This window comes from Vulpes lagopus, chromosome 8 (assembly GCF_018345385.1).
Source record: "Vulpes lagopus strain Blue_001 chromosome 8, ASM1834538v1, whole genome shotgun sequence".
Lineage (NCBI taxonomy): Eukaryota > Metazoa > Chordata > Mammalia > Carnivora > Canidae > Vulpes > Vulpes lagopus.
In genome coordinates, this window is record NC_054831.1 from 124544560 (window position 1) to 124568356 (window position 23797).

The 23797-nt window shown below is 50.0% G+C and overlaps 1 protein-coding gene across 1 annotated transcript; it reads left to right on the top strand.

Annotated features, from left to right (window-relative positions):
* The first annotated feature begins 908 nt into the window (after positions 1-908).
* IL22RA1 (interleukin 22 receptor subunit alpha 1) lies at positions 909-22057 on the top strand. Its single transcript, XM_041768315.1, has 7 exons — positions 909-1033; positions 5897-6029; positions 7146-7324; positions 8867-9042; positions 14693-14831; positions 19006-19127; positions 20116-22057. The coding sequence occupies exons 1-7, from the start codon at positions 991-993 to the stop codon at positions 21058-21060; spliced, it is 1737 nt and encodes a 578-aa protein (XP_041624249.1). The 5' UTR covers positions 909-990; the 3' UTR covers positions 21061-22057.
* The last annotated feature ends 1740 nt before the right edge of the window (positions 22058-23797 follow it).

Genomic DNA, 23797 nt, shown 5'->3' on the forward strand with positions numbered 1-23797 from the left:
TGTGGCGGGAGCCAGCCAAACTCTTCCCAGGGGCACAGATCTCGGATCATGTCCGACCTAACCAGATCCAGACCCTTTCAACCTCCCTGAGGCCCAGTAAGAAGGAGAAAATCATTTCCTAACCACCCGTCCCAGTGAACTTCCCATTAATCCCTGTGGATACAGCTCTAGATGGCAGAAATAACTGCTTGGGTCAGCAGTATGAATTGTCATTGTCCCAAACCAAAGACCAGTTCAGGAGTTTTTGCCCCTATCTCTAGCACAGCAGAATCACTGAAGTTTGATACCTGTTTTTTCTTTTTTTTTTCCTAACCTTTTGAAAGTCCCAGACCCCCAAGGCTCAAGATAAGAATACCTGGGCTTTTCACTTCCAACAACCTCTCTAGAAGGAAAGCTATCCCCAAGGCCTTCATCCCACATGGAGAACCTGCTTTGATATGAGGCACCAGAGGAGCAGCAAACACCCTACATCTCTTCCTGCCAGAACAAAGCCAGCAAGTCACAGCTCTTCCTTTGCCACAAGGAACATTCTGGAACATATTTTCTGCTCCCTTGTCTGCCCCAGTTCTTATCCTCGGGACAAATTCCTGATGATAAAATTAGAGGGACAAAAGACACATGCATCTGGAAGGTTTTTAAAACACAACGTCAAACTTTTGCCTTTTTCTGCCTCTGAGCTTTCTGATAAAGCACGGAAGAGCCTTGGGTTGAATCAGCCGCCAGACCTGACAAACAAGCTGGCCTGTCACTGTTACTGTTCTCTGCAAGTAGGAGGGGAACTCCCTTGGATCCTGCCCAGGACTTGGAATTCCGAAGCACACTCACCAGACACCTTTGCACCTGGCTCCCCCTGCTCAGGCCCCACCCTCCCCTCCGACCCGCCCCCAGGCCGGGTGGAGCCCCGCCGCTGCCAGCCCGGCTGCAAAGCTTCCCAGCCCCTCCATCTGTGCTCAGCCCGGGGAGGACAAAAGGGGCTCTGAGCCCGGCCCCATGAGGACGCTACTGACCATCCTGGCGGTGGGATCCCTGGCCGGTGAGTGCCCGTTGCCCTGTGGTTAGACTCCCCCCATACCCAGGATAGTTGATCAGGGTTATAGACACACACACACACACACACACACACACACACACACATACACACATACACAGCTAGCCTCAGGATGGCCAGTTTCATTTTCTTCTCCACCAGGGCTGCACTGGGTGACAAGTTTCCCTGGAGAACTGGGGAATACCTCAGGGTATTGGGGAGAATGAGCAGGTCCCTCAGACCCTGGGCTCTTCCAGAGACTCAACCAACCTCAAGAGCCAGGGATGCAGCCAACTGTCTGAACTGGGTTCTAGATGCCCTCACCTCAGTGGATGGAGGATTGGCTTGAGGGAGGCAGACCCCTTGAATAATTGTGATAGTTGTACCCTCCCTCCCTCTGCTTCTGGCTGACAACCGGCCCAACAAGGAGAGATGGGGGGAGGATAGATGGACAGAACTTGAGTGCAGCCATCGTCTCTCTCCATAACCCGCTGGGGGCCTCTCCTGACCCCTCATGCTAGATCTAAAAGAGCATTAACTGGGGCATCTGGGTGGCTCAGTCAGTTAAAGCGTCTGCCTTCAGCTCAGGTCATGATCCCAGGGTCCTGGGATAGAGCCCCCATATCAGGCTCCCTGCTCAGTGGGGAGTCTGCTTCTCCCTCTGCCCCTACTCCCTGCTTGTGCTCCCTCCCAATACATAAATAAAATCTTTAAAATAAATGAATACAAGAGCATTTACTCTAGAAAACAAACTGAGGGTCCCTAGAAGGGAGATGGGTGGGGGGATGGGTAACTGGGTGATGGGCACGAAGGAGGGCACTTGATGGAATGAGGACTGGATGTTGTACGCAACTGATGAATCACTATATTCTACCTCTGAAATTAATAATACAATATATGGTTATTAAATAGAATTTAAATTTAAAATTTTTAAATAAAATAAAAGAGCATTTTTGCCAAGAACAGCCAGGTCTGCTACAGTAACAGGTCTTAAAACACCAGGACCCTTTTAAAACTGAACTAAAGGGCACAGTTTTCAAATCCAATAAAATGGATTTCTTGATTTATCATTATAGAGAACTTTGAGACAAATACATGAGATTCCAGATTGTCTCTATGCTCCCCAAGATGTTTAATAAAATTCAGGGAACTTTCTCAGGAAGTGAACGCATAGTCCAGACTAAGAGCAGGGAGGGATGGCCTCTGCAAGGCCCCTTCTAGCTCAAGTGCAGGATGAAGCCCATAAAGAGCTGGAGCTTCCCAGCCCCCTCTCCTGTGGTCCCCTGCTAGGCCGGCAGGATCCACAGTGCTTCCAGCTGCCACCTGGGCCCTTCCAGTCTGCCCAACTCCGGCATCAAGCTGGGCCTTCCCAACACACTGGGTCCTTGATGAGTGAGGAAGACTTGCTGCTTCCCCCAAAGACTCCATTCTGGTTGGAAGTCTTAGAGGCTCTTGACCCTTCAGATGGGGACCAAGGAGAAACAGCCTTAAGAGCTGTTAAGAGCTGGGAAGGTTCTCTGGTCGCTAGGTCTCCTCTGCCCCAGCATTCTTAGGCTGAATCCAGAATATTCTGGATTATCCTTGTTTGTTTGCTTTTCCTTAGCTTCCCGAGTTGTTGACATAAAATTGTTTTCCAAATAAATGTGAAAACTTCCTTTCATGGAGGCTACCAGTCTGTCAGTTTCTAGACAACACATGTGTTCCCAGGATTTCACAATGTAGACTTTCACCCAGGAAGCGCAGAAACAACCACAGGCTGAGGAACGCATGATGGCTTTGAGGGGGAAAAGAAATGAGTGGGGCAGGAGAGGGAGAGATTTTTTTTTTAAGATTTTATTTATTTATTTTAGAGAGAGATAAGGAGAGAGCCCAAGTGCAGGGGGTGCAGAGGACAGAGGCAGAGGAAAAAAGGGAATCCCAAGCAGATTCTGCACTGAGCACTGAGCCCAACGCAGAACTCGATCCCAGGACCCTGAGATCATGACCTGAGCTGAAATCAAGAGTCAGACACTTAACCAACTGAGCCACCCAGGTGCCCCGAGGGAAAGATCGTGTTAGTCCTCAATGCCCCCTAAAAGAAGAGTCCAGCCAAGGTCTACCCACCCCATTTCCAGACCCCAACTTCAATTCCCTCCTGGAAAATGGTGTCAACCTCCTCCAACCTGGGCCCCTTACCTCCTAAACAAGTCCCAGCCTCAGCCACCAGGCTCCCTTCACCACAACTAGCCTGTCAGGATACTGACCCCAACGAGCAACCTTCCCAATGCAGCCCCTAACCCACCATTAGGGGTAGTTAAGCTCAGCCTCAGATAGATGCTGGCCTTCTCTCAAATCCCACTTCTCCCTCTTTCTTCTGCTGTAATTTTATCTTCCCACCAGAAGCCACCCTTCAGTTCCGACCTCAAGTGGACTCTCTCCCTTATCTTAAGACCCAGCCCTGAATCCAGGACCGCTCCCTCCAAAACAGACCCCAATTCTGCCCAGACTCAAATCCAAACAGATGTCAGCCACTCCTTGGGGCTCAGTAGCATAGCTATCACTCTGGCTGGAGGCAGTAAGACATGTCTCCCCCACCCCCCAAGTCCCCTAGGCCCTGTTCTGGGAGCTTCAGGAAGCCTGCAACACAGATATCTATAGCTGTTGGGACTGACCAACTTGGATTCAAAGAGAATGTGACCTTAGATTTAGCCAGTGGATGCACAGCAGGGTCAGGCTGTCCAGATACTCTTCCCCATGCCCACAGGTGCCTCCTAAGCCCATGGACCCCTCCTTTTTTTTTTTTTTTTTTTTTTTACATTTTATTTATTTATATGAGAGCACAGAGAGAGAGAGGCAGAGACATAGGCAGAGGGAGAGGCAGGAGGCAGGCTCCATGCAGGGAGCCCAATGTGGGACTCGATCCCGAGACTCCAGGATCACGCCCTGAGCCAAAGGCAGAAGCTCAACCGCTGAGCCACCCAGGTGTCCCCTATGGACCCCTATTGCAAAAATATTGTATGTAGACTTGGAGTGGGGAGTAAATAACCATCCACTCCCTTACACTTTAGGCCTGTTGGTGGTCATGGCCATGGCCAGGGTGGGGCGAGGCGCACATAGATCAAAGACACATATGCACGCAGGGCCCCAAGACCTTGATATGACTGGGTCCGCACCTGTTTATTTCCCACGCCAGCCAACCAGGCCCTTCTGAGCATGCTCAGAGCCAGCTGGCAGCTCTGGCTGCCATATTCCTGCAACCCTCTTCCTTTCCACAGACCAAGCTGGGAGGACCGAGAGCAGAGTTTTGTAAGTGAAAGCTCTTGTTTATAGTTCAAGATTGCATCAGGAGTGTAGACCCTCCCTGGTCCTCTTCTGGGGATTCTGGCCTTAGGTCCCCTCTCCCACGACCAGTCTAGCACTGCGATGAGTACTTGTCACGTACTCACTGAGACACTGGGGAGATAAACCTCCCTGGGCCTCAGCTCCTCTTATCCCTAAAATGGGGGTAATGAGAGTAACTGCCTCCTCAGGTTGTCGGGAGGGTTAGTGAAGAGACTTAGCCTAGTGCCTGGGACTTGGAGCGCATTTCAGTTGCTGCTCTTGTCATTAGTATTTGCCTTCAGTAAGTTATTCCCATCTTAGAGATGAAGAAAACAGGTTCCCCAGGGTGGCCCTGCCCATACACGGCCTCCATCAGCCTCCCTCCCCCAGTGAGGTCTGTGTGGCTATAGAAGGTGCTTTGCCAAAAAAATAAAAATAAAATAATAAATAAATAAAATAAATAAAATAAAATAAAATAAAATAAAATAAAATAAAATAAAAAGAAGGTGCTTTGCCTTCTCCCCGTGCTGGGTGGGCAGGGACTGGTTCAGCCAACAGAGAGGCAGGAGCTCACAAACGTCTTCTCCAGCCTTGTTTGGAATTCCTGACTTTGGGGAAGTTACTCTTGGATGTTTTAGTTGAATAGTCAACGTGGAGTTGAGCTCTCTCCAATATCCAGGGAGAACGCCAGCTTCAGGTGCGTTCGGATGTGAAGGAGAGACAGTAAGCATTGGCAGGAGCGTGGAATACGTAGCACGCACACACTGCTGGTGGCGACGTGAGATGATGCGGCCCCTTTGGAAGATGGTTTGGCACACAGTTTGGCAGTTCCTCAGAAAGTCCAACAGAATTACCAGATGACCCAGCAGTTCCACTCCTAGCTCTATACCCCGACAGAACTGGAAACATAGGGTGTTTCCAGTTAAAAAATTGTACGCAAAAAATTGTACGCAAATGTTCACGGCAGCGTTGTTCACCATCGCCAAAAAAGTAGAAACAACCCAAATGTCCATCTACTGAACTGATAAACGAAAGCCATACAGTGGTATATTTTTCAGCCATAAAAAGGAAGTCAGTACTGATGCATGCTATGACATGAAGAAATCCTGACAATGTTATGCTAAGTGAAAGAAGCCAGACACAAAAGGCCACATACGTAAGACTATTTATCTGAAAAGTCCAGAAAGAGCCATAGAGCCAGAAAGCAGATTAGTGGTTGCCTTCACGCTGGGGGAAGGAAGGGATAGAGAGGGACTCCTCATGGACATGGGGTTCCCTTTTAGGGTAATGACAATTCTCTGGACTTGGGTAGTGGCCCTGGTTTCACAACTTCTGTGAATATGTTCAGAAACCATTCAATTGCAGGCTTTCAAATAGTGAATTTTATGGGATGTGAATTATTGCTCCATTAAAAAAAATTAAAAAGAAGTGAAGGAGAATGGTGATGGTCAGTTGCAACATCTCTGGTGCATGGGTGCTGGTACTGCCCTCCTGGGACAACTTGTTGGAAGGCTGGGGGCAGGATCCTCGTGCCCATCTATCTGCTCACTCTGCTCCCGCTTCCTGCAGCTCACATTGCTGAGGACACCTCGGATCTTCTTCAGTACGTAAAATTCCAGTCCAGCAACTTCGAAAACATCCTGACGTGGGACAGTGGCCTGGAGAGCGCCCCAGACGTGGTCTACAGTGTTGAGTATAAAACGTAGGCTTTCTTCACCCCATGACCTCTCTGGACTCTGCTCTGAAATCAGCCCTTCTAAGAAAATCCCCCTCTATGTCCCCACGTCCCCACCGGGACTGAGGTGACACAGCCTGCCCCACCCCCTGCCAGATAGAGAGCTTTGCTCCTTTGTGGTCTCTTTTGCAACAGGAGGATAAAATAACAGCTAAAAGTACAGGCTCTTTGGGCAGCCCGGGTGGCGCAGCGGTTTAGCACCGCCTTCGGCCCAGGACATGATCCTGGAGTCCTGGGATTGAGTCCCACGTCGGGCTCCCTGCATGGAGCCTGCTTCTCCCCCTGCCTGTGTCCCTGCCTCTCTCTCTCTCTCTCTCTCTCTCTCTCTCTCTCATTAATAAATAAATAAAATATTTTTAAAAAATTAAAGTACAGGCTCTAGAGTCAAACTGCCCAAGCTGGGCTTTGGAACCTGGGGCAATGGGGTAATCTTGCCAAGCCTCGGTTTCCCCACTTAGAAAGTAAGTCTAGCAAGGGAAACTTCACATAGGATTCTTAGGTAGATTACACTAGAGAGTCATGAGCACCTGTGCCTCGCAAATAATAAAAGTGTTTTCTTATTATCAGGGAGGCTGGGTCCACAAAGAGTCGTGTCCACTCCCTTGAGCCTATGCCCCTGTTCCTGCTCATCTCCCTTCCTTCGCAGAGGAGGAGGTTGGCACGGGCTCAGGGCTCTGCAAACCTGGGTTGCCTCGCTGGTCCTGCCACTTCATCCTGTGACAAGTCACTTCTGCTCTCTGAGCCTCACTTCCCTCATCTGTAAAATGAGGATAGCTGTGCCTTAAAGGCTTACGGTGACGATGAGCCCAGAATGCAAACTCAGACTGGCTGGGTCCCCAAATTCACGGTCCAGACAGCTGCCCAGATTCTACTTCTGTAAGCCTCAGCTTCCTTATTCAGAAAGGAGGGAGAATCATGTACGAACCTCATGGGATCGTTGTGAGAACGATCAACCACATAGGGGGCCCGGGACACAGAATGTTCTAAGTAAATATTAGATATCATTATCAGTTTTAATAAACCGCAGGCCCGGTGCCAGGCCTGTTCATTAAAGATGTGCTCCGGCCCCTCCCATGCTTCCAGGTACGGAAAGAAAGAGTGGCTGGCAAAGGAGGGCTGCCAGAGGATCACCCGGAAATCCTGCAACCTGACCACGGAGACGGGCAACCACACGGAGCACTACTACGCCCGGGTAACTGCCGTCAGCGCGGGAGGCCGCTCAGCCACCAAGATGACCGACCGGTTCAGCTCGATGCAACAAAGTGAGTGGCCACCCCTGACTGCAGGGGAGAGGGGAAGCCCAGCAGGGCTCTGCATCCTGGGCAGGGGCCAGATAGAGATGTGGCTCTCAGGGAAGGTCACCCCAACCAGAGCCTCTGCGTGCAGCTGGTCATCTTTCCTTAGTGGGCATCCCCCACTCTCGGCCCCAAAGGCCTCATGTCACTATGTCACCACAGTCGATTGTGCATTGTCCTCATAGTTCCTATCACCATCTGCAGTGATGGTGTCTGTCTGCCTGCCTGTACCCCACCTGCCTCCGTGTGGGGGTGCAGATCCCACGTTCTCGGTCCTTCAAGTAGGGCCTGGCACCTGGGAGATGCTCAATACATGACTGATGAGTAAGTGAACCTGACTTGCCAAACTCCCCACACAAGCTAAGCAGGTGGAGATGTTCACCAATGGACTTAACAGCCACGTGGTTTCCCAAGAAAAGAAAAACTAAAATTAAACAAGTTGCTTTCTTTTTCTTCTCTTGGTTTATCCAATTAATACATGTTTATCGTAGACAGTCTGGAAAATAGAGAAATGCACAAAGGAAAGTGAAAGTAGCCCAAAATAATCAGAATGCTTAAGCTTAATCATAAAATTGATTGATTGATTGATTAATTAAATCATAGTTACTAGCGACTGTCCCTACTCTTTTGTAACCTGGTTGGTGGGGTGTTTTTCATCTAATGCCACCAGGAACATTTGCCCGCGTCATTTAGTACTTTTCTACAATGTGACATTTCCTAGCTGCAAGATGACCTGTTCTATGGAGGTGTTCTTAATTTACTCCCCCCAGTTCCCTTTTTTGAGGACTTTTAACTCAGCTTTTCAATTTTATAAACAAAACTGAAAAAAAAACCTGAAGTGAACATTCTTCTAGCTCCAATGTTTTCAATCTCGGAGGTCAATGGACCCTTGAGGGATTTTTAGAAGTTCGCCTCAGGGGGAGTAGGGCTCATGAATCCCCGAAATTGAGTGCAATATTTTTGTATATGCACAATTGGGGGAGAGAAGATCTGTAACATTCATCAATTTCTATAAACCAGTAAAGGTTATTTGGCTATTCAGAAAATTACATCTTGGGAAAGACTGAAGTTGAAGTCTCAGGCCTGGCCTTTGGGGTCAAATCACTAACTTGGGGCACCCCAAACACTGCTCACTTTATATAGTTGAACCCTCAGGCCCTGAAGCTGTCATTGCCAGTAGACTGGGAAAACAGGTGCTCTGGGCAGACCCAGGGTGGGGATTGTGGTGGCTGACACAAGGGCATGGTTAATCGAGGAGGCCAGTACCCATCTCTCCCTGGGTTCTGCCCACTGACCCCTGGGCACCCCTTTGCCAGCCTTAAACCCAAACACCGGTTGCTTGCAGCACTTTTCTCACCTGTTTGTTTGGCTGCTGTTTTCAGAAGCATAACTGGGGTGGGGGTGGGAGAGAAGGGAAGCAGTCAGTCAAGTCCCCTGGTCCGGGGCAACCTCAGACACCACTGGCTGATTCCAGCCTTTTCTTTTTGTTTTTCTTGCTCCCCTTTCCAGCTACCATCAAACCACCCGATGTGACCTGTATTCCCAAGGTGAGATCCATCCAGATGATTGTCCATCCCACCTCCACACCTATCCACGCAGAGGATGGCCACCGGCTAACCCTGGAGGACATCTTCCAGGACCTATTCTACCGCTTAGAGCTCCAGGTCAACCACACCTACCAAATGGTAAATATATGTGTCTCCTTGGTCTTTCACTGCCTGGGAAACTCATTTCCCTGTCAATTAGATCTGCATTGCTTTAAGTAGAAAGGAGATGTTTTCTATAAATCAGCATTTTCCAAAACACAGCCTTCCCTCTTGTAGATCACATAGACAGTAGCATGCTAAAATCTCTGATAAGTCCTGCAAAGCCAACACTCCAGTTTCAATTCATTGAATACAACTTCTCTCAAATTTTCAAATTTCTTGACCAGAGAAACTCTGTTTTGCATAATTTTTAACTTTTTTTTTTTTTACTAATGCCATATAATATCCTAGTAACCTCTACTAACATCTTCAGATGTCCACTTTGGAAAATGCTGAAATCTACTTCTACTGCTACAGTTCTTTTTGCTGGTTCCCCAGTATTGGCAGGAACTGGATCCAGTGTCTTAAGATCACTAAGGTGGGAAGCAAGGACATAAATGATCAAATGATTCATGAGGTATTTCTTTGATATCCAGGAAATGTGTTTTCTCCCTAGCATGTGCCATGAATCCATCATTCCATTGAATGACTATTCCCACACCCAAGATGTTTATAATCTAGTGAATGGTGAAGGAGCTAAAACAAGAATTCGAATAGCTATAGATAGAGGAAAAGAAGAATATTGTGTGGGGTGGACTGGGGACAGAGGGAGGAGAAGAGATGGCTATTCAAAGAGTTCTGGAAAAACTTCCAGATCAGAACACTTTCTGGTGCCAAGTAATACATGCTTTTTATCATTTATTCCTCACCATAACCCTGTGAGGTGGGGGTTACCATCTCCATCTTCTGAATAAGAAAACAGAGGTTCAGAGAGGTTAAGGCACTTGTTCAAGATTATTCAGCCAATGACAGCATAGTCAAGATTCAGATCCAGCTCTATTCACAGCCCACATTTTTCTCTCACTGCCCCCCATGATCGGAAAGAGAAGCAGGAAAATGTAAAACCTTACTGCAAAAGCAGTAAACTGCCCAATTCAACTGGATCATGGAGACATGCAGACCAGTTTCTCATGCGCAGCAGTTTCTCAAAACACGGTTCTAGGGCAGCCCTGGTGGCTCAGCGGTTTAGGGCTGCCTGCAGCCTGGGGAGTGATCCTAGGGACCTGGGATCGAGTCCCACGTGAGGATTCCTGCATGGAGCCCGCTTCTCCCTCTACCTGTGTCTCTGCCTCTCTCTCTGTGTCTCTGCTCTCTCTGAATGAATAAATAAATAAATCTTTAAAAAAAAAAAAAAACACAGTTCCAAACCAATGGCATCAGAATCTCCTGCAGGTTTTATTTAAAATGCAGGTTCCTGGGCCTTCTTCCAATCTACTTGATGCAATTCTGCAGGGGCACCTCTGGGATCTGCATTTTTAGTTAGCAACCCGAGTGCTTCTTACCCACCCTGAAGTTTAAGAACCACTGACATAGAAGGAGCCGTGGGAGGTAAACCTGGGAAGACAGGCTGGGAGGCAGAGAGCTGGGGTGGTGGGCAGAGGCAGTTCTGCTTATTTTAGTAGTCAGGGGAGAAATTAGAGATTACTGAGCAGGGAACGTCCTTATCGTACCATCTGTTAGTAAATATTTGGGCCTTAGTTAATTTATTTACAACTAAATTTGGTTTGTGGTCAGAGAACATACTCATGAATGCAGTTCTTTTAAATTTGTGGTTCCGCATATGGCCCATCTTGGTGAGTCCTCCATGTGTTCTCTAAAAGAGTGTGTACCAAAAAAAAAAAAAGAGTGTGTATCTTGCAGTTGTTTGGTGGAGCACTCTATAAATATCAGTTGGATAACGGTGGCTAATCATGTTACTCAGATCTTCTGTCTTTCCTGATTTGGGGAAGATCTATCATTCTTTTAATTCCTGAGAATATGAAAATCTCCAACTATGACTGTGGATATAGACTGTGTCTATTTTCCCCTCTAATTCTGGGCAGATTTGCTTCATGCATTTTGAAACTCTGTTATCAAACACATACACACTTATGATTGTTACAGGCTCCTGATAAATTGACCCTTTTATCATTAGTAAATGTCCTTTTTTCTCCAGTATTATTTTCTGTATTGAAGTGTACTTCACCTATTATTCATATAGCCACACCAGCCTTACACTTACGGTCTGCCTGGTATATCTTTTTTTTTTTTTTTTTTTTTTTAGATTTTATTGATTGATTGAGAGAGAGAGAGAGAGAGAGAGAGAGAGAGACTGCATGCAAGCAGGTGTGGGGCAGAGGGAGAAGCAGACTTCCCACTGAGTAAGGCACGGAACCCACCTGGGACTCCATGATCATGACCTGAGCCAAAAGCAGATGCTTAACCAACTGAACCATCCAGGTGCCCCTGCCTGACATATTTCTTTTTACCTCCATTTATTGTCACTCTATGTGTTATATTTAAAGTGCATCTCTTGAAGATAACATTCTGACATCTCTGCCCCTTTTTTTTCTGAGATATAATTCACATACCATAAAATCCTCCCTTTTAAAGTGTATAGCTCCATGGTTCTTAACACATGCAAAAAAAGTTGTGTAGCCATCACGGCTAATTCTCCTTATGCTGTTAATCTGGTTTCAAGTTCTCTGATTCTCCTGTCAACTCCAATCTGCTATTAAGACCATTGAAGTAGGATTTTTATTTCAAATATTATATTTTTCAGTTCTAAAGTTTCCAATTTTTATGGTTTCTACATCCTAATGAGATTTCCTAGTCATTCAATATGAGCACATTTTCTTTCACTGCCTTGAGCATATTTATACTAGCTGCTTGAAAACCACTGTCTAAGCACATCTGGATGGTTCAGTCAATTAAGCGGGTAAGCATTAGGTCATGCCTTCAGCTTCGGTCATGATTCCAGGGTCCTGGGATCAAGTCCCCAAGCCTCCCTGCTGAGCAGAGAACCTGCTTCTCCCTCTCCCTCTGCCATTCCCCCTGCTTGTGCTCTCTCAATCTCGCTCTCTCTCAAATAAATATGTAAATAAAATCTTAAAACGAAAAAAATAAAATAAAATCATTGTCTGCTAACTCCAGTATTTTGGTCATGTTGGAGTGGGTTGCCATTGATTGTTTTCTCTCCTGAATATGGATCACATTTTTTTCTTACTTTGCGTGTCTAACAATTTTGGAATGTATCCTGGATGTTGTGAATGGCATAGTGGAGGGACTCTGGATTCTGTTCTATTCCTCCAAAGAGTATTGATTTGTTTTGCTTGTTTTGTTTTAGCAGGCAGGTAATTTTACTGGACTTCAAACTCCAAAATTTCAGTCCCATTCTTTCATCTTTACCTGGGCTGCTTGGAGTTTAACCTCCTGGCTTTAGAGGCCAAGCAGGGATTTGGGCTAAGTTTATACTCAGAACTTGGGCCTCTCTCTCTATAGACCTCTACTATCTGTGGTCTTTCCCCTCACTTTCTAGCTGTTGGGATTGCCCAGAACCCTGTCTTCTTAATAATCAAACTAGTAAGATTATAAGGTTTCCATTTAGGTTAAACCATCCCACAAGGTAAAGGCCTGCTTTCAAGCTAAAAGACATTTTAAAAGATGATAAATTCACCCAATAACTTTTCTTTCTTCCTTTCTCCAATATCTGCATGCTTTTACTCATCCTCTATTACCTACAGGTAGTTTTTATTTAGCCAGAGTTTATAGTTGTTGCCTTAGGGGAAGGTTGGTCCAAAGAAGCTCTAAGTTACTTGGCAAGAGAGATTGAATGTGAAAATGAAAGAAAGATCAGGGTAGAAAGTTAGGCCCTCCTGCAATGGTAGGGGCTGGAAATAACCGGGCCTGGAGGAAGCCAGAGGCAGTAAAACATCTGAGGAAGGAGGGATCTTGGGCCTCAGCAACTCTGCTGGACTTGCATCACACGATTTGCAATGTGTGCCATTTCAACCATGAGTTACACAAAGCAGTAAGTTGTAAAATCCTTTTATGTACTTCTTCAGCCACTTACACCCACCTCAAAAAAATAAAAAAATAGAATTTAAATAACCCTAGTTTCCATGTGCCTGGAAAGGGGAAGATGTAGCTGAAATGCAAAGACCCAGAGAATAAAATTCTTAGTTTTTGAATGCCCCAGAACACAGCTTCTGGCCCTTTGAAGGAAGGTTTATGGATCACTTAACAGCAATTAGAAACAAAGGATGTGAGAAGCACTTCGTCAAAAATGGCTTTAAGTTTTGGACTTGAATACTGGAACAAGGAAGATACTATTAACAAAGCTAGGGATGCCTGGATGGCTCAGCGGTTGAGCGTCTGCCTTGGGCTCAGGGCTTGATCCCAGCATCCTGGATCGACTCCCACATTGGGCTCCCTGCGGGGAGCCTGCTTCTCCCTCTGCCTGTGTCTCTGCCTCTCTCTCTCTCTCTCTCTCTCTCTCTCTCTCATGAATAAATAAATAAATCTTTTTTAAAAATTAACAGAACTAAGGTGTCACACACAGGTGCTACTTTGGGGTTCAGGATGGGGCAGGACCCAGACAGAAGAGATCAGCACGTTGGGACGGGATCAGGTAGACATGCCCACCAAGTGCCATCCAGCAGACAGCTGGAAGTGCACATCAAACTTTACAGCTCTTACTAAGTTTTCTACACATTGGTGATCTCAGGAGCCAGGGGTCCAAATAAGATCACTCGGTGATAGAGAAAAAAAAAATTGAATGAAGGCAAATCTTGCAGAACAATAGAATCAAGGTGCTGAAACCAACGAGAGAAGTAGGATGAGAACCAGAATGATGGAATGAGGCAACCAAGGGAGGAGTTCAAGATCAAGAGGATAGAGACACACAGAAAGGCGAGAGTTTAAAAAGCAGCTCCACAGAAGGATCAGGAACTACAAAGGAGCAAGGGCTTGCTTCAGCAGGGCAAGATGTGGCAGGAACAACAGGAGCTCGTAGGGCCAGGTGGGCCAGAGAGAGACCGAGAGAGTGAGAGAGAGAGAGAGAGAGAGGACAGGGATGCAGGGACCAGGGCTTTATCCTGTGATATGGGCCAAGCCATTGCAAGATTTAAACAGAGGAGCATTGGAACTATGTTAATCCTTTAAAAACATCACTTTGGCCCCAGGATGAATATGGAAGTGGACAGGGGCCAAACTAGAGACAGGTGACCAGTAAGGAAGTCACTGCAAGAGTCCAGGCTCAAGATGTTGAGGCCTAGTTAAGGCAGAAGCAGTAAGGAAGGCAAGAGAGGGATGGATGGTCAAGAGTTTTTGATGTTTGATAAAGAAGAAGAAGAAGAAAAACTAGAAGGAGGGATAATGATGATGTTGGTAGTGGTGGTGATGATCAGGATGATGGTGGTGGTGGTGACGATGCTGCTGGTGATAGCGGTGCTGGTGGAGAAGGTGCTGGAGGTGATAGTGATGCTGGTGGTGATAACAGCAGCCAGTATGAACAGAGTGCTCACTGTGGGCCTGACGCTATTCTAAGTGAAAGCACGTGTTGCTTGGTGACTGGCTGGGTTTGCAGATAAAGCAGAGGGTAGGGGGTAGGAATGGAGCACTACAGACCGACCCACCAGTTTTTGGTTTGGATAGCTGGTAGCACCACTGTACTAAGTTCAGCATCCCAGAAGTGTGCACAGGCTTGCTTGGGCTTCCTGGGGAGGCTGGCGCATCAGAGGAGTCACTCTGGGTTCTCTTTTGAATTCAGCACCTTGGAGGGAAGCAGAGAGACTACGAGTTCATTGGCCTGAGCCCTGACACAGAGTTCCTTGGGACCATCACCATTTCTGTTCCAAACTTTTTCAAAGAGAGCGCCCCCTACGTGTGCCGAGTGAAGACACTGCCAGGTGAGTTCAGCGGAGACCAGAGACAGGTGGGACTCCTGAATTCAAATCCTGACTCTCTGCTTTCTTCCCCGTAACCGAGGTGAGGTTTGACGGTGCTCACAAAACCACCGAAGGGCTGATTAGTGTTATCAAGGTCAGTCTTCCTTAATCCATCACTGAGTTAGCTGATAGGTTCTCATTAGAGCCGTTCAATCCCCACCCTCCAGCCTGCTGGGTTTCATCTCACCGGCCAACTTTCTGTGTACCCTGGCGAAGCACATTCACTTAATATTAACCCAGGTGAGATAACCTGGGAAATCATCTGCAGGAGGGAAAGCAGAGAAGATAAAGATATGCTCCCTCAATCTCTTCCAAAGTCAAAGAAAGGGAACAGGGATGAGAACTAGCATTTCTGCAGTGCCGACGACCAGGGACCAGGCACCACAAAGCAAAATCCTCATGAGCCATCTACAAGACAAGTATGATTTTCACTTTGTTTTGCTGTGGGAGCCGAGGTTCAGAGTGGTTAAGTAACTTGTACGAGGGCACACAGCTGGCGAAGGACAGAACTGGGCTGAGGTCAGCAGCCCGCGTTCCTACCACGGCGCTGCTATAGAAATCGTTTTGAGTCATCGGCTCAGGGAGATGGTGCCGGGTGCTCCCTTCCTCTAGCGCACTGAAACTCGACTCTTCATCATCCAGCATCATGATATTTTTATTAGCGTTCATGTTCACAGAGATAGGAATGTTGTAATGCTCAGAGCTGCAAGTTTAGAAGATGAAAGCGATAGTAGTGGGTCAGATGGATTTGAAAAAGAGCCTCCTCCTTAGTCATCAGCTTCAGATTAACGATGTCAGTAGGTGATGTGTGTTCTAGCGAACAGAGGCGAGGTGGCCGCTAGAGGCCGGGCCCTGGGCTAGGCTGCAGCTTGGTAGCATCACCCTGGCAGGGGTTCTGGTCCTTGGTGTTGTTCAGGAACTCAACTCACCAGTCGCCCCCAAGAACTACCAAGGGACTGATTTCTCCTGCCGAGTCCCAGTGCAGTCACTCTCAGGGAAGGGACGCCTGGGGGAAGAGCCAGCCCCGGCCCACTCGCACGGGGCAGGCTCTTCGTGGGGCAAGTGCCACCGGGGAGACCAGAATAGAAGTTGACAAGAGTAGAACTGGGAAAGGAAACCTACTTTGCAGGCATCCCGCTGGGAGCATATGTACCATTTGTGGCCCTCTCCGAGCCTGGATGGGCTGGACAAATCTTGCCTACCCCTGGCCCCCCCTGCTCTCTGACAACATGCAGACCACCCTCCCCTCAGCCTTTTGTGGGCTGGTCCTTACAGGATCTAGCTCATGATGTGATACCTTTTTGTTTTTTCTGAGACTGTAGCTGCTTTTACATAAATCACACTTCTTTTTCTCTTTTATAGATGTTAGTAAGTTAGTTAGTTAGTTAGTTAGTTAGTTATCACAGAGGGGAGTGCAGAGGGAGAGGAAGCATAAGTGGGGGGGCGGTGCACAGCTGAGGAAGAGGTTAGAAGCAGACTACCCCCTGAGCAGGAAGCCCTATGTGGGGCTCCATCCCAGGACCCCGAGCTCATGACCTGAGCTGAAGGCAGATGCTCAACCGACGGAGCCACCCAGGTGCCCCATAAGTCACACTTCTTATTGGCTATTTCCTGCTGACCTATAGAAGGCACCTCATCCTTAAAAATAAAGTATAGGAGTAACAATCCCTACTGTTTATTAAGCACCCACTCCGTTGCCAAGCACTGTGGGTTAAATGCTTTATGTATATTACCCCATTTAATTTTTATAACCACGCTGCAGTTTGGGTGGCTTCATTCCCATTTTGCAGAGGAGGAGCTATGGCTCAGAGAGGCCAAGCAACTTGCCAGTAACCACATAGCTGGTCAGTGAACCTAGTTAGTTCATCTGATCTTGAAGTCAGCACTTTGCAATTTTGTTTACAGCTAGGCCGCTCCACTACGTATTTTTTCTTCTTATTTCCATTCCAGAGTGATATATCCTGCCCTTGACCCCATATCCTGTGGTCTGTTCCTATCCCTGGAGTCCAGATTTCTCACTTTACCTTCCAGGATGTCTGGGAGAGTCACAGAGCCACATCCCACATCTTGATGCTGGAAAGGACTCTGGGACTCATCTTACCCCGTATCCAACTTTTACAGATGAGGAAACCAAGGCATCCTTGTGTAGTGCCTGTGAGAAGAGCTTTGTGCATGACAAGCCCAGTTCCCACTGAGTAGCTCTGTGACCTTGGCCAACTCACTTAGCCTCTCTGAGACTCAGCGTCCTGAGACTCAGCATCTCTGGCCCTCTTTGTTTGGTGGGATATCATAGGTAAAGCATGCCACACAGTGCACACAGGAAGAGCTCAATAACTGCTGGCTACTGCTCTTAATACAAAGTAGACCAGAGAGGGTCGTGCAGCAGAGAGAAGGCTTCTCAGCATACGAGTGGCTGAGCCAGACCTCTAACACCCCACATTCCAATGTCGTTTCCATGATTTCTTCCTGCCTTCCCATGGGTGAAATTGCACATGGGATTGTTCCAAGTCCCTGTCCTACCCGGCTAGAGGAGCAGTGGTTTTCCTGTTACATTAGGCATGTCATGTTGAGACATCCTGGTCGTGTCTTCTCCCTGGAGCAGCAATGGGAATATCACGTGACAGGGGACAGGGTATTACCCAAGTGGGAAGTTGACCCAGAGAAGCCCAAGCCTAAAGGGCTGGGGAGGAGTGAGGAGTGGGCTCCAGCATTCTGGGGGTTCACAGCCATTGCCAAGGGCACTGGCAGCTGGTGATCAGCACCCCATGCTGAAGCCTCAAGGGGGAATGGAAGGAAGATGACCAGGAGAGTCAAACCCCCTGGAGAACATAAATCACCAGTTTTAGCAAAAATCCCGGCTACTGCATCCTTACTATGCCCCTCACTCGTCCCACTAGGACTGGTGACAGGAAGTGTGTCATGCCAAGAACTGGCTGCACCCATCCCAAAGATGTGGGGCCACAGGGCGAAGGCTCCACGCTAAAGCCCTTAGTCGTCCTTCTTCCCTTTCAGAAAGGGTGCCGCCAGGGGCACCTGGTGGCTCAGTTGGTTAAGCATCTGACTCTTGGTTCTGGCTCAGGTCATGATCTCAGGGTCCTGGGATCCAGCCCCGTGTCAGGCTCCACACTCAGTGGCAGGGAGTCTGCTTGAGATTCTCTCTCTCTATGTCCCTCTCACTTGTGCTCTTTCTCTCTCTCTAAAATAAATAAATATTTTTTAAAAAGAGAAAGAGAGAGAGAGGTGCTACCCCAGGCTCCCTCCTGAGCAAGATCTTCCTGAACACCCAGCCCGTTACCTTTGTAGGGAGGCATGGAGGACAGGCCCCTCCCATGGCCACCTCTCTCCCCTCTCCCTCAGTCCCCAGCCCCCTGCCAGAGAGACAGGGTTGGCCTCAGACTCAGGCAGGAGAGGCCTGTTTAGAAGGCTCTTCTCTGGCTTTGCTCTGGCCACGGCCCTTGTCTCCCCACAAGATGAAGAGTCCATAGGTCCAAATGCCAGGTCCCCCTCGAGCCTGTGACATCCCTTCTAGCCCGCCCTCTGAGTACCTGGGACCCTGAAATTCCCAGTTCAAATGCCCTGGGAATGTCCAGTCTAGTGGATCTGTCCCTTGCATCCTCCCTCCAGAGCGGAGATACCCTGTTGATGGACAGACCCTCAGCCCCTAGGGTGGCCAGTAGGCAGCTATGTGTTGAGGGGTGTGGATGACCTTGGCCGTGTGGGCTGGAGCATCTACATCCCTGTGCACGAGGTCCACGGTGGGCCAGGGGACTGTGGCAGGCTCTCCCTGTACCTCCACATTTCAGCACAGGACCCCAGGGAGTCCAAGAATTCAAAATTCAAACCTGGCCTTCCAGGTTGTGATGAAAAGCATCTGTGTCGGGGCGGGAGCATACAACGCATGTTACTCAGTGTAAGAATACGATCTATAAACTCTGGATATTCAGACATATCTAGTATGTGGCCCTCTACTTGGGCTCTTAACTCAGCCTGCACATATTGGGGGCAGGAGAGGCCTTCCCAAGGCGGCTGGAGAGGGCAGGGGAGGAAAAGCACCCAGCCTGCAGCATCCACACGGGGTAGGGCCCAGACCGGATCCTGGCCTCAGTCTTCTGCTCTGGCCCCTTTGCTCCCCCAGATCGGACATGGACATACTCCTTCTCTGGCGCCTTCCTGTTCTCCATGGGCTTCCTCGTCGCGGGGCTCTGCTACTTAAGCTACAGATATGTCACCAAGTTGCCTCGGCCTCCCAACTCCCTGGTGAGCAGTTGCGCCCGGGGCAGGAGAGAGAGGTCCTGGGGCAGGGGGGAAGGGGGATCCCCAAAGCAGCAGGGGACACAGGCCCAGAAGATTAGCACACAGCACAGGACATTAGGCCTCGTTCTCCTCTCCAACCTAAAGGTGACACAGACACGGCCTAGCAGGGTGTATTAGAGAAGGGCAGGTGACCGAGAATAGGGGGCTTGGAATAGAAACCCCCTCGATTTGAGAACGTCCGCTTCCAGGCAGGTAACACAGGACCTGAGAGCGCAGGCCTCTGCAAGGGGCCTGAGGAGGGGTGGGCCCCATGGGGAGCCCCGGAGCTCATGCCCTGCCCAGATGGGCAGCCGGGTACGGCCTCCTGGGAACACAGGCGAGTTGCCAAGTCTTCTAAGCCCTTCTATAAACCACCCGGGTCACACTGGCAGCCCCAAGACGTGGGCTGAAGCAACAGCATCTGCGGCAGGGCCCATCTGACAGGCCTGGGGCTCCAGGAGCTGCCTCTTGTCTATGTGAGGGGCAGGGAGCGGGAGGGCATTGCGCCCCATGCCAAAGCCCCCATGAGCCATTTCCTGTACGACTCTCCCAGCCTTCCCTCGTTCCCTCTCCTTCTGCCCCTGGCACCAACCAGCAGGCTCTTAGTGAGTGTGGTCTTGGGAGTGGACCCCAGGGCAGCCTCCAATCAGTCATCGACTTCCTGGACTATCTACCTCCTAGAGAAACCACAGCCTAAATCTCTCTCCTTGAGATAACCCAGATGTTAGAAGTGGCTCGCACCTAACGGGCTGGGAGCCCTGTCCCTTAGGGAGGCCCAGCGCTTACAGGAAGCTCTAGAAAGCCAAGGGGATGTGCAGGATGTGCATTTTGAAAAGTCCCCTGGGTGCTCTATGCCATCCCCTCTGCCTCCCCATGGAGGACCCCAGCCGTCCGGGGCCCCCTCCCGGAGATTCGAGTGGGCCCTAATGGGTGGATTGTTGTCCCTGCACAGAACGTCCAGCGAGTACTGACCTTCCAGCCTCTGCGGTTCATTCAGGAGCACGTACTGATCCCTGTCTTGGACCTGAGCAGCTCCGGCAGTCTGGCCCAGCCTGTCCAGTATTCCCAAGTCAAGGTCTCCGGGCCCAGGGAGCGCCCAGGAGCCTCCCCACTGCACAGCCTGTCTGAGATGGCCTATCTCGGGCAGCCAGACATCTCCATCCTCCGGCCCTCCGGAGTGCCGCCTCGCCAGACGCTCTCCCCACTGTCCTATGCACCCCAGGCTGCCTCTGAGGTCAGTCCCCCCTCCTATGCACCTCAAGTAACCCACGAAACTAAGCTTCCATTCTACACTGAGCAAGCCATGTCTGAGGTCCAGCCTGCTTCCTACACCCCTCAGACCACTCCAGACGGCTGGCCTTCTTCCTATGGGACGTGCGTGGAAGGCTTTGGCAAAGACTCCCCACCTGTGACTCTCTCTAGGTCCAAACACCTTAGGACTAAAGGTCAGCTCCAGAAAGAGGCACAAGCTGGGAACTATATCCCAGATGGCCTTTCTCTGCAAGGGGTGACCTCCTTGGATAGAGAGGCCCCCCAAGAAGCAAATTTCTTCCACCAGCATCTGGGAGTTCACACGGACAGAGTACTTGACCCCAGTGTGCGACACAAAGGGACACCATCGTACCTAAAGGGCCAGCTTCCCCTCCTCTCCTCTGTCCAGCTCGAGGGCTGCCCGATATCCCTCCCTTTACACACTCCTTCCCTCCCATGTTCCCCCACAGACCAGGAACCAAGTCCCTGGGGCCTGCTGAAGTCCCTCGTGTGTCCCAAGGATGAGGGTCTCATGTCTGAGATGGAGGCCCAGAGCCCAGCCTCTCAGACCTCAGACCTGGAGCAGCCCACAGAACTGGACTCTCTCTTCAGAGGCCTGGCCCTGACAGTGCAGTGGGAGGCCTGAGCAGAGGACAGGGCAGGCTTGACGTTTCCTCCCTGTCCCCACCCAACCTCACGTGGTTGGCCATTGCTCCCACACCCAGCCTTGCCGCACACTCTGCAGCCCAGCCTCAGGGGGCTGCCCTTGAAAGAACCGAAGGAAAGAGGGACATAGGGCCTCTGCCATGGCTGAGCTGTGGTTGGAGCAAAAAAGTTGGGCATGATGAGGACTCCAGCCAGAGGAGCCCCGGGTACGCATCTTGCACAAATGAGCACGTGCAAGCAGAGCTCTGCAGGGCAGGAGGGGACGGGCAGAGCGTGGGGAGCCGAGGCAGGAAGACCTCATGGAGATCCGGGCCCCAGCTCCGAGGATGCTGAATGCAAAATTCCCTACCCCACTCCTGGCCAGTTTCATAATCTAGTTCGACAGAGGGTGACGTCCTCTCTGGTCCCCTACCCTGAGAAACGGAGCCTGGAAAGATGCCTCACAGCAGGCTGGGCAGCACCAGGACAAGCTGCACTTCTGGCCAAAGCCAGAGGGAGCCTGATGGCGAGACTCCAGGGAGGAGTGCGGCCTGGGGCTCATTCCCAACCAAGCCGCTTGCCGGAAATCACACCATCTCGACCTGGTCCCTCTGCTAGAGTCTTTACGCCAGGTGAAATGCAGGTCCACCAGTGAGGGAGCACACACAAGCGTCTTCTGCCGGCAGAAGTTGCAGACCCTCTCCTGAGAGCAGGGTTCGTAAGGAACGTGGGGCCACGTGGCTCCCGACGCCGACACAATGGCAAAGTGCACGCACTTCACAGCTTAGAAGACTGAGCCGTGGGTTCAGCTCATCTGGGTTCAAATTCCCGCCTTACCACTTACCAGCAAATGAATCACTGCTCAAAACCTCAGTTTCTTCATCTGTAAAATGGGGATAGTGACGCCTACTTCAAGGGGATGTGGTGAGGATGACATTCATAATGTCTATAAAGTACTTAACAGTGCCTGGCACGTGCTCAGTGTCGGATCAACGGTAGCCGTGTCCTGTTGTGGTTTCTTTTGCAAATCAGCCTGCACAGTGAGGGACCTGCTCCCTCAGTTCAGGTGGCTTCACACTGGGCATTTTCTCATGAGCTCGAATCATCCCAGTTTTCTCAGGACAGCTCTAGGCCAGGCCAGAGGGGCTGGGGGGAGGTGGAGGGATTGAGGGGCCTTCTGGAAACAGGGCCCAAAGACAAATGGGATCTTCTCCCTGAGGTTGTAGGGGGAAGTTGTTTGGGAGTGGCGGTGGCATGCCCAGATCTCCTCCGCACACCCCAGCGGAGGCAGCGCGGTGCCAGCTTACCCTGCCGCCCCTGTGGCTGCTCCTCTGGGAGGAAATGGCTCCTTGCTCGTGCTTGCAGGGTGCTGCCACCCAAGCCGTGACACAGCTGGAGCTCAAACCCTCCACTCGTCACCAGAAGGAGCTTTCCACACTGGCTTGGATTCTCAGAGATGAGACTAAGGTGGCATAAGGAAGGGGGGGGACCCCAGTGGGGGTCCTTCAGGGGCCAGGACCTGTCATCACCCTTTTGTCCAGAAGTCTGTTCTGAACATTACTGAGAAACAGGATCAAAGTCTGTTGCCTCAGCATGACCTTCCCTAGTATACAAGGCCCTCCCTTCTCTGTACCCAGATGTGTCTCCCCTCCTCTTCCTCAGGGCATCCACCCCGCAACACAACACAGCACCCGGTGTTGGTGTTCTTATTTATTTTTAAAGATTTTATTTATTTATTCATGAGAGACACAGAGAGAGAGACAGAGACAGAGACAGAGACAGAGACAGAGACACAGGCAGAGGGAGAAGCAGGCTCCATGCAGGGAGCCTGACATGGGACTCGATCCTCGGTCTCCAGGATCAGGCCCTGGGCTGAAGGCTGCGCTAAACCGCCGAGCCACCTGGGCTGCCCGGGTGTTGGTGTTCTTATCTGTTTGTTACTAATATTTAACAGCTCTTCAGGGTCATTGGTCTAGACCCGAATCTCCATAACAGAGGGGTGGGCCACCCTCCTGACCACCGCAGTCCTCCCCACCCCCTACCCCTTTTCTCCACAGCAGCCACTAAGGTGGCCCCAATGATTATCCCCTCCCCCCACACTGCAAACAAGTCTCCTCCCTGTCACTTGGGGTGAACTTGGCCAAAGGTTGACTATCTTGACTGTCTTCACCTTGTTTGGTAATGAGAAACAACTTAACAGCCAGACTGTTCTCACCAGGTAAGTGGGACAGGGAGTCACAGAGAGATTTTTTTAAGGCCATAAAAGGGCTGTGAAGCTCTCTAAGCTCCTCTGGAGGGACGATAGATAGATGTCCTGGTGACTCTCTGAGGGTGGAGTCTGAGTGCCTGAGGAGAGAGATGAATGGCTCTGAGCCGTAGGACCCTCCGCAGGCTGCCCTGGCCCCACCGAAGGGCAGGTCCCAGGTCTCTGGTCTCCCAAGCAGGCAGCCCAGGCCTCCAGACAGGGCTTGGAAGCAGCTAGAAGGCAAAGGGTCTGAGGCTCTGTGGAGCTGGGCTGAGACATTAGCATCCCTGAGAGTCCTAGGCCCTGACCCTATTACCAGGAATCTGCACAGCCTGGCCCCACCTAGCCCAGACAAGGGAGTCTTTGCAGCAGAGCCCAGCCCAGGAATAAACAAACAGGTGTGGTAGCAGGTAGCAGTAATAATAGCAATAAGAAGGAGGAACCCAGCCATGTCACTTGGCTGTTTACCTACTTGACCACTCATCGTCCTGGG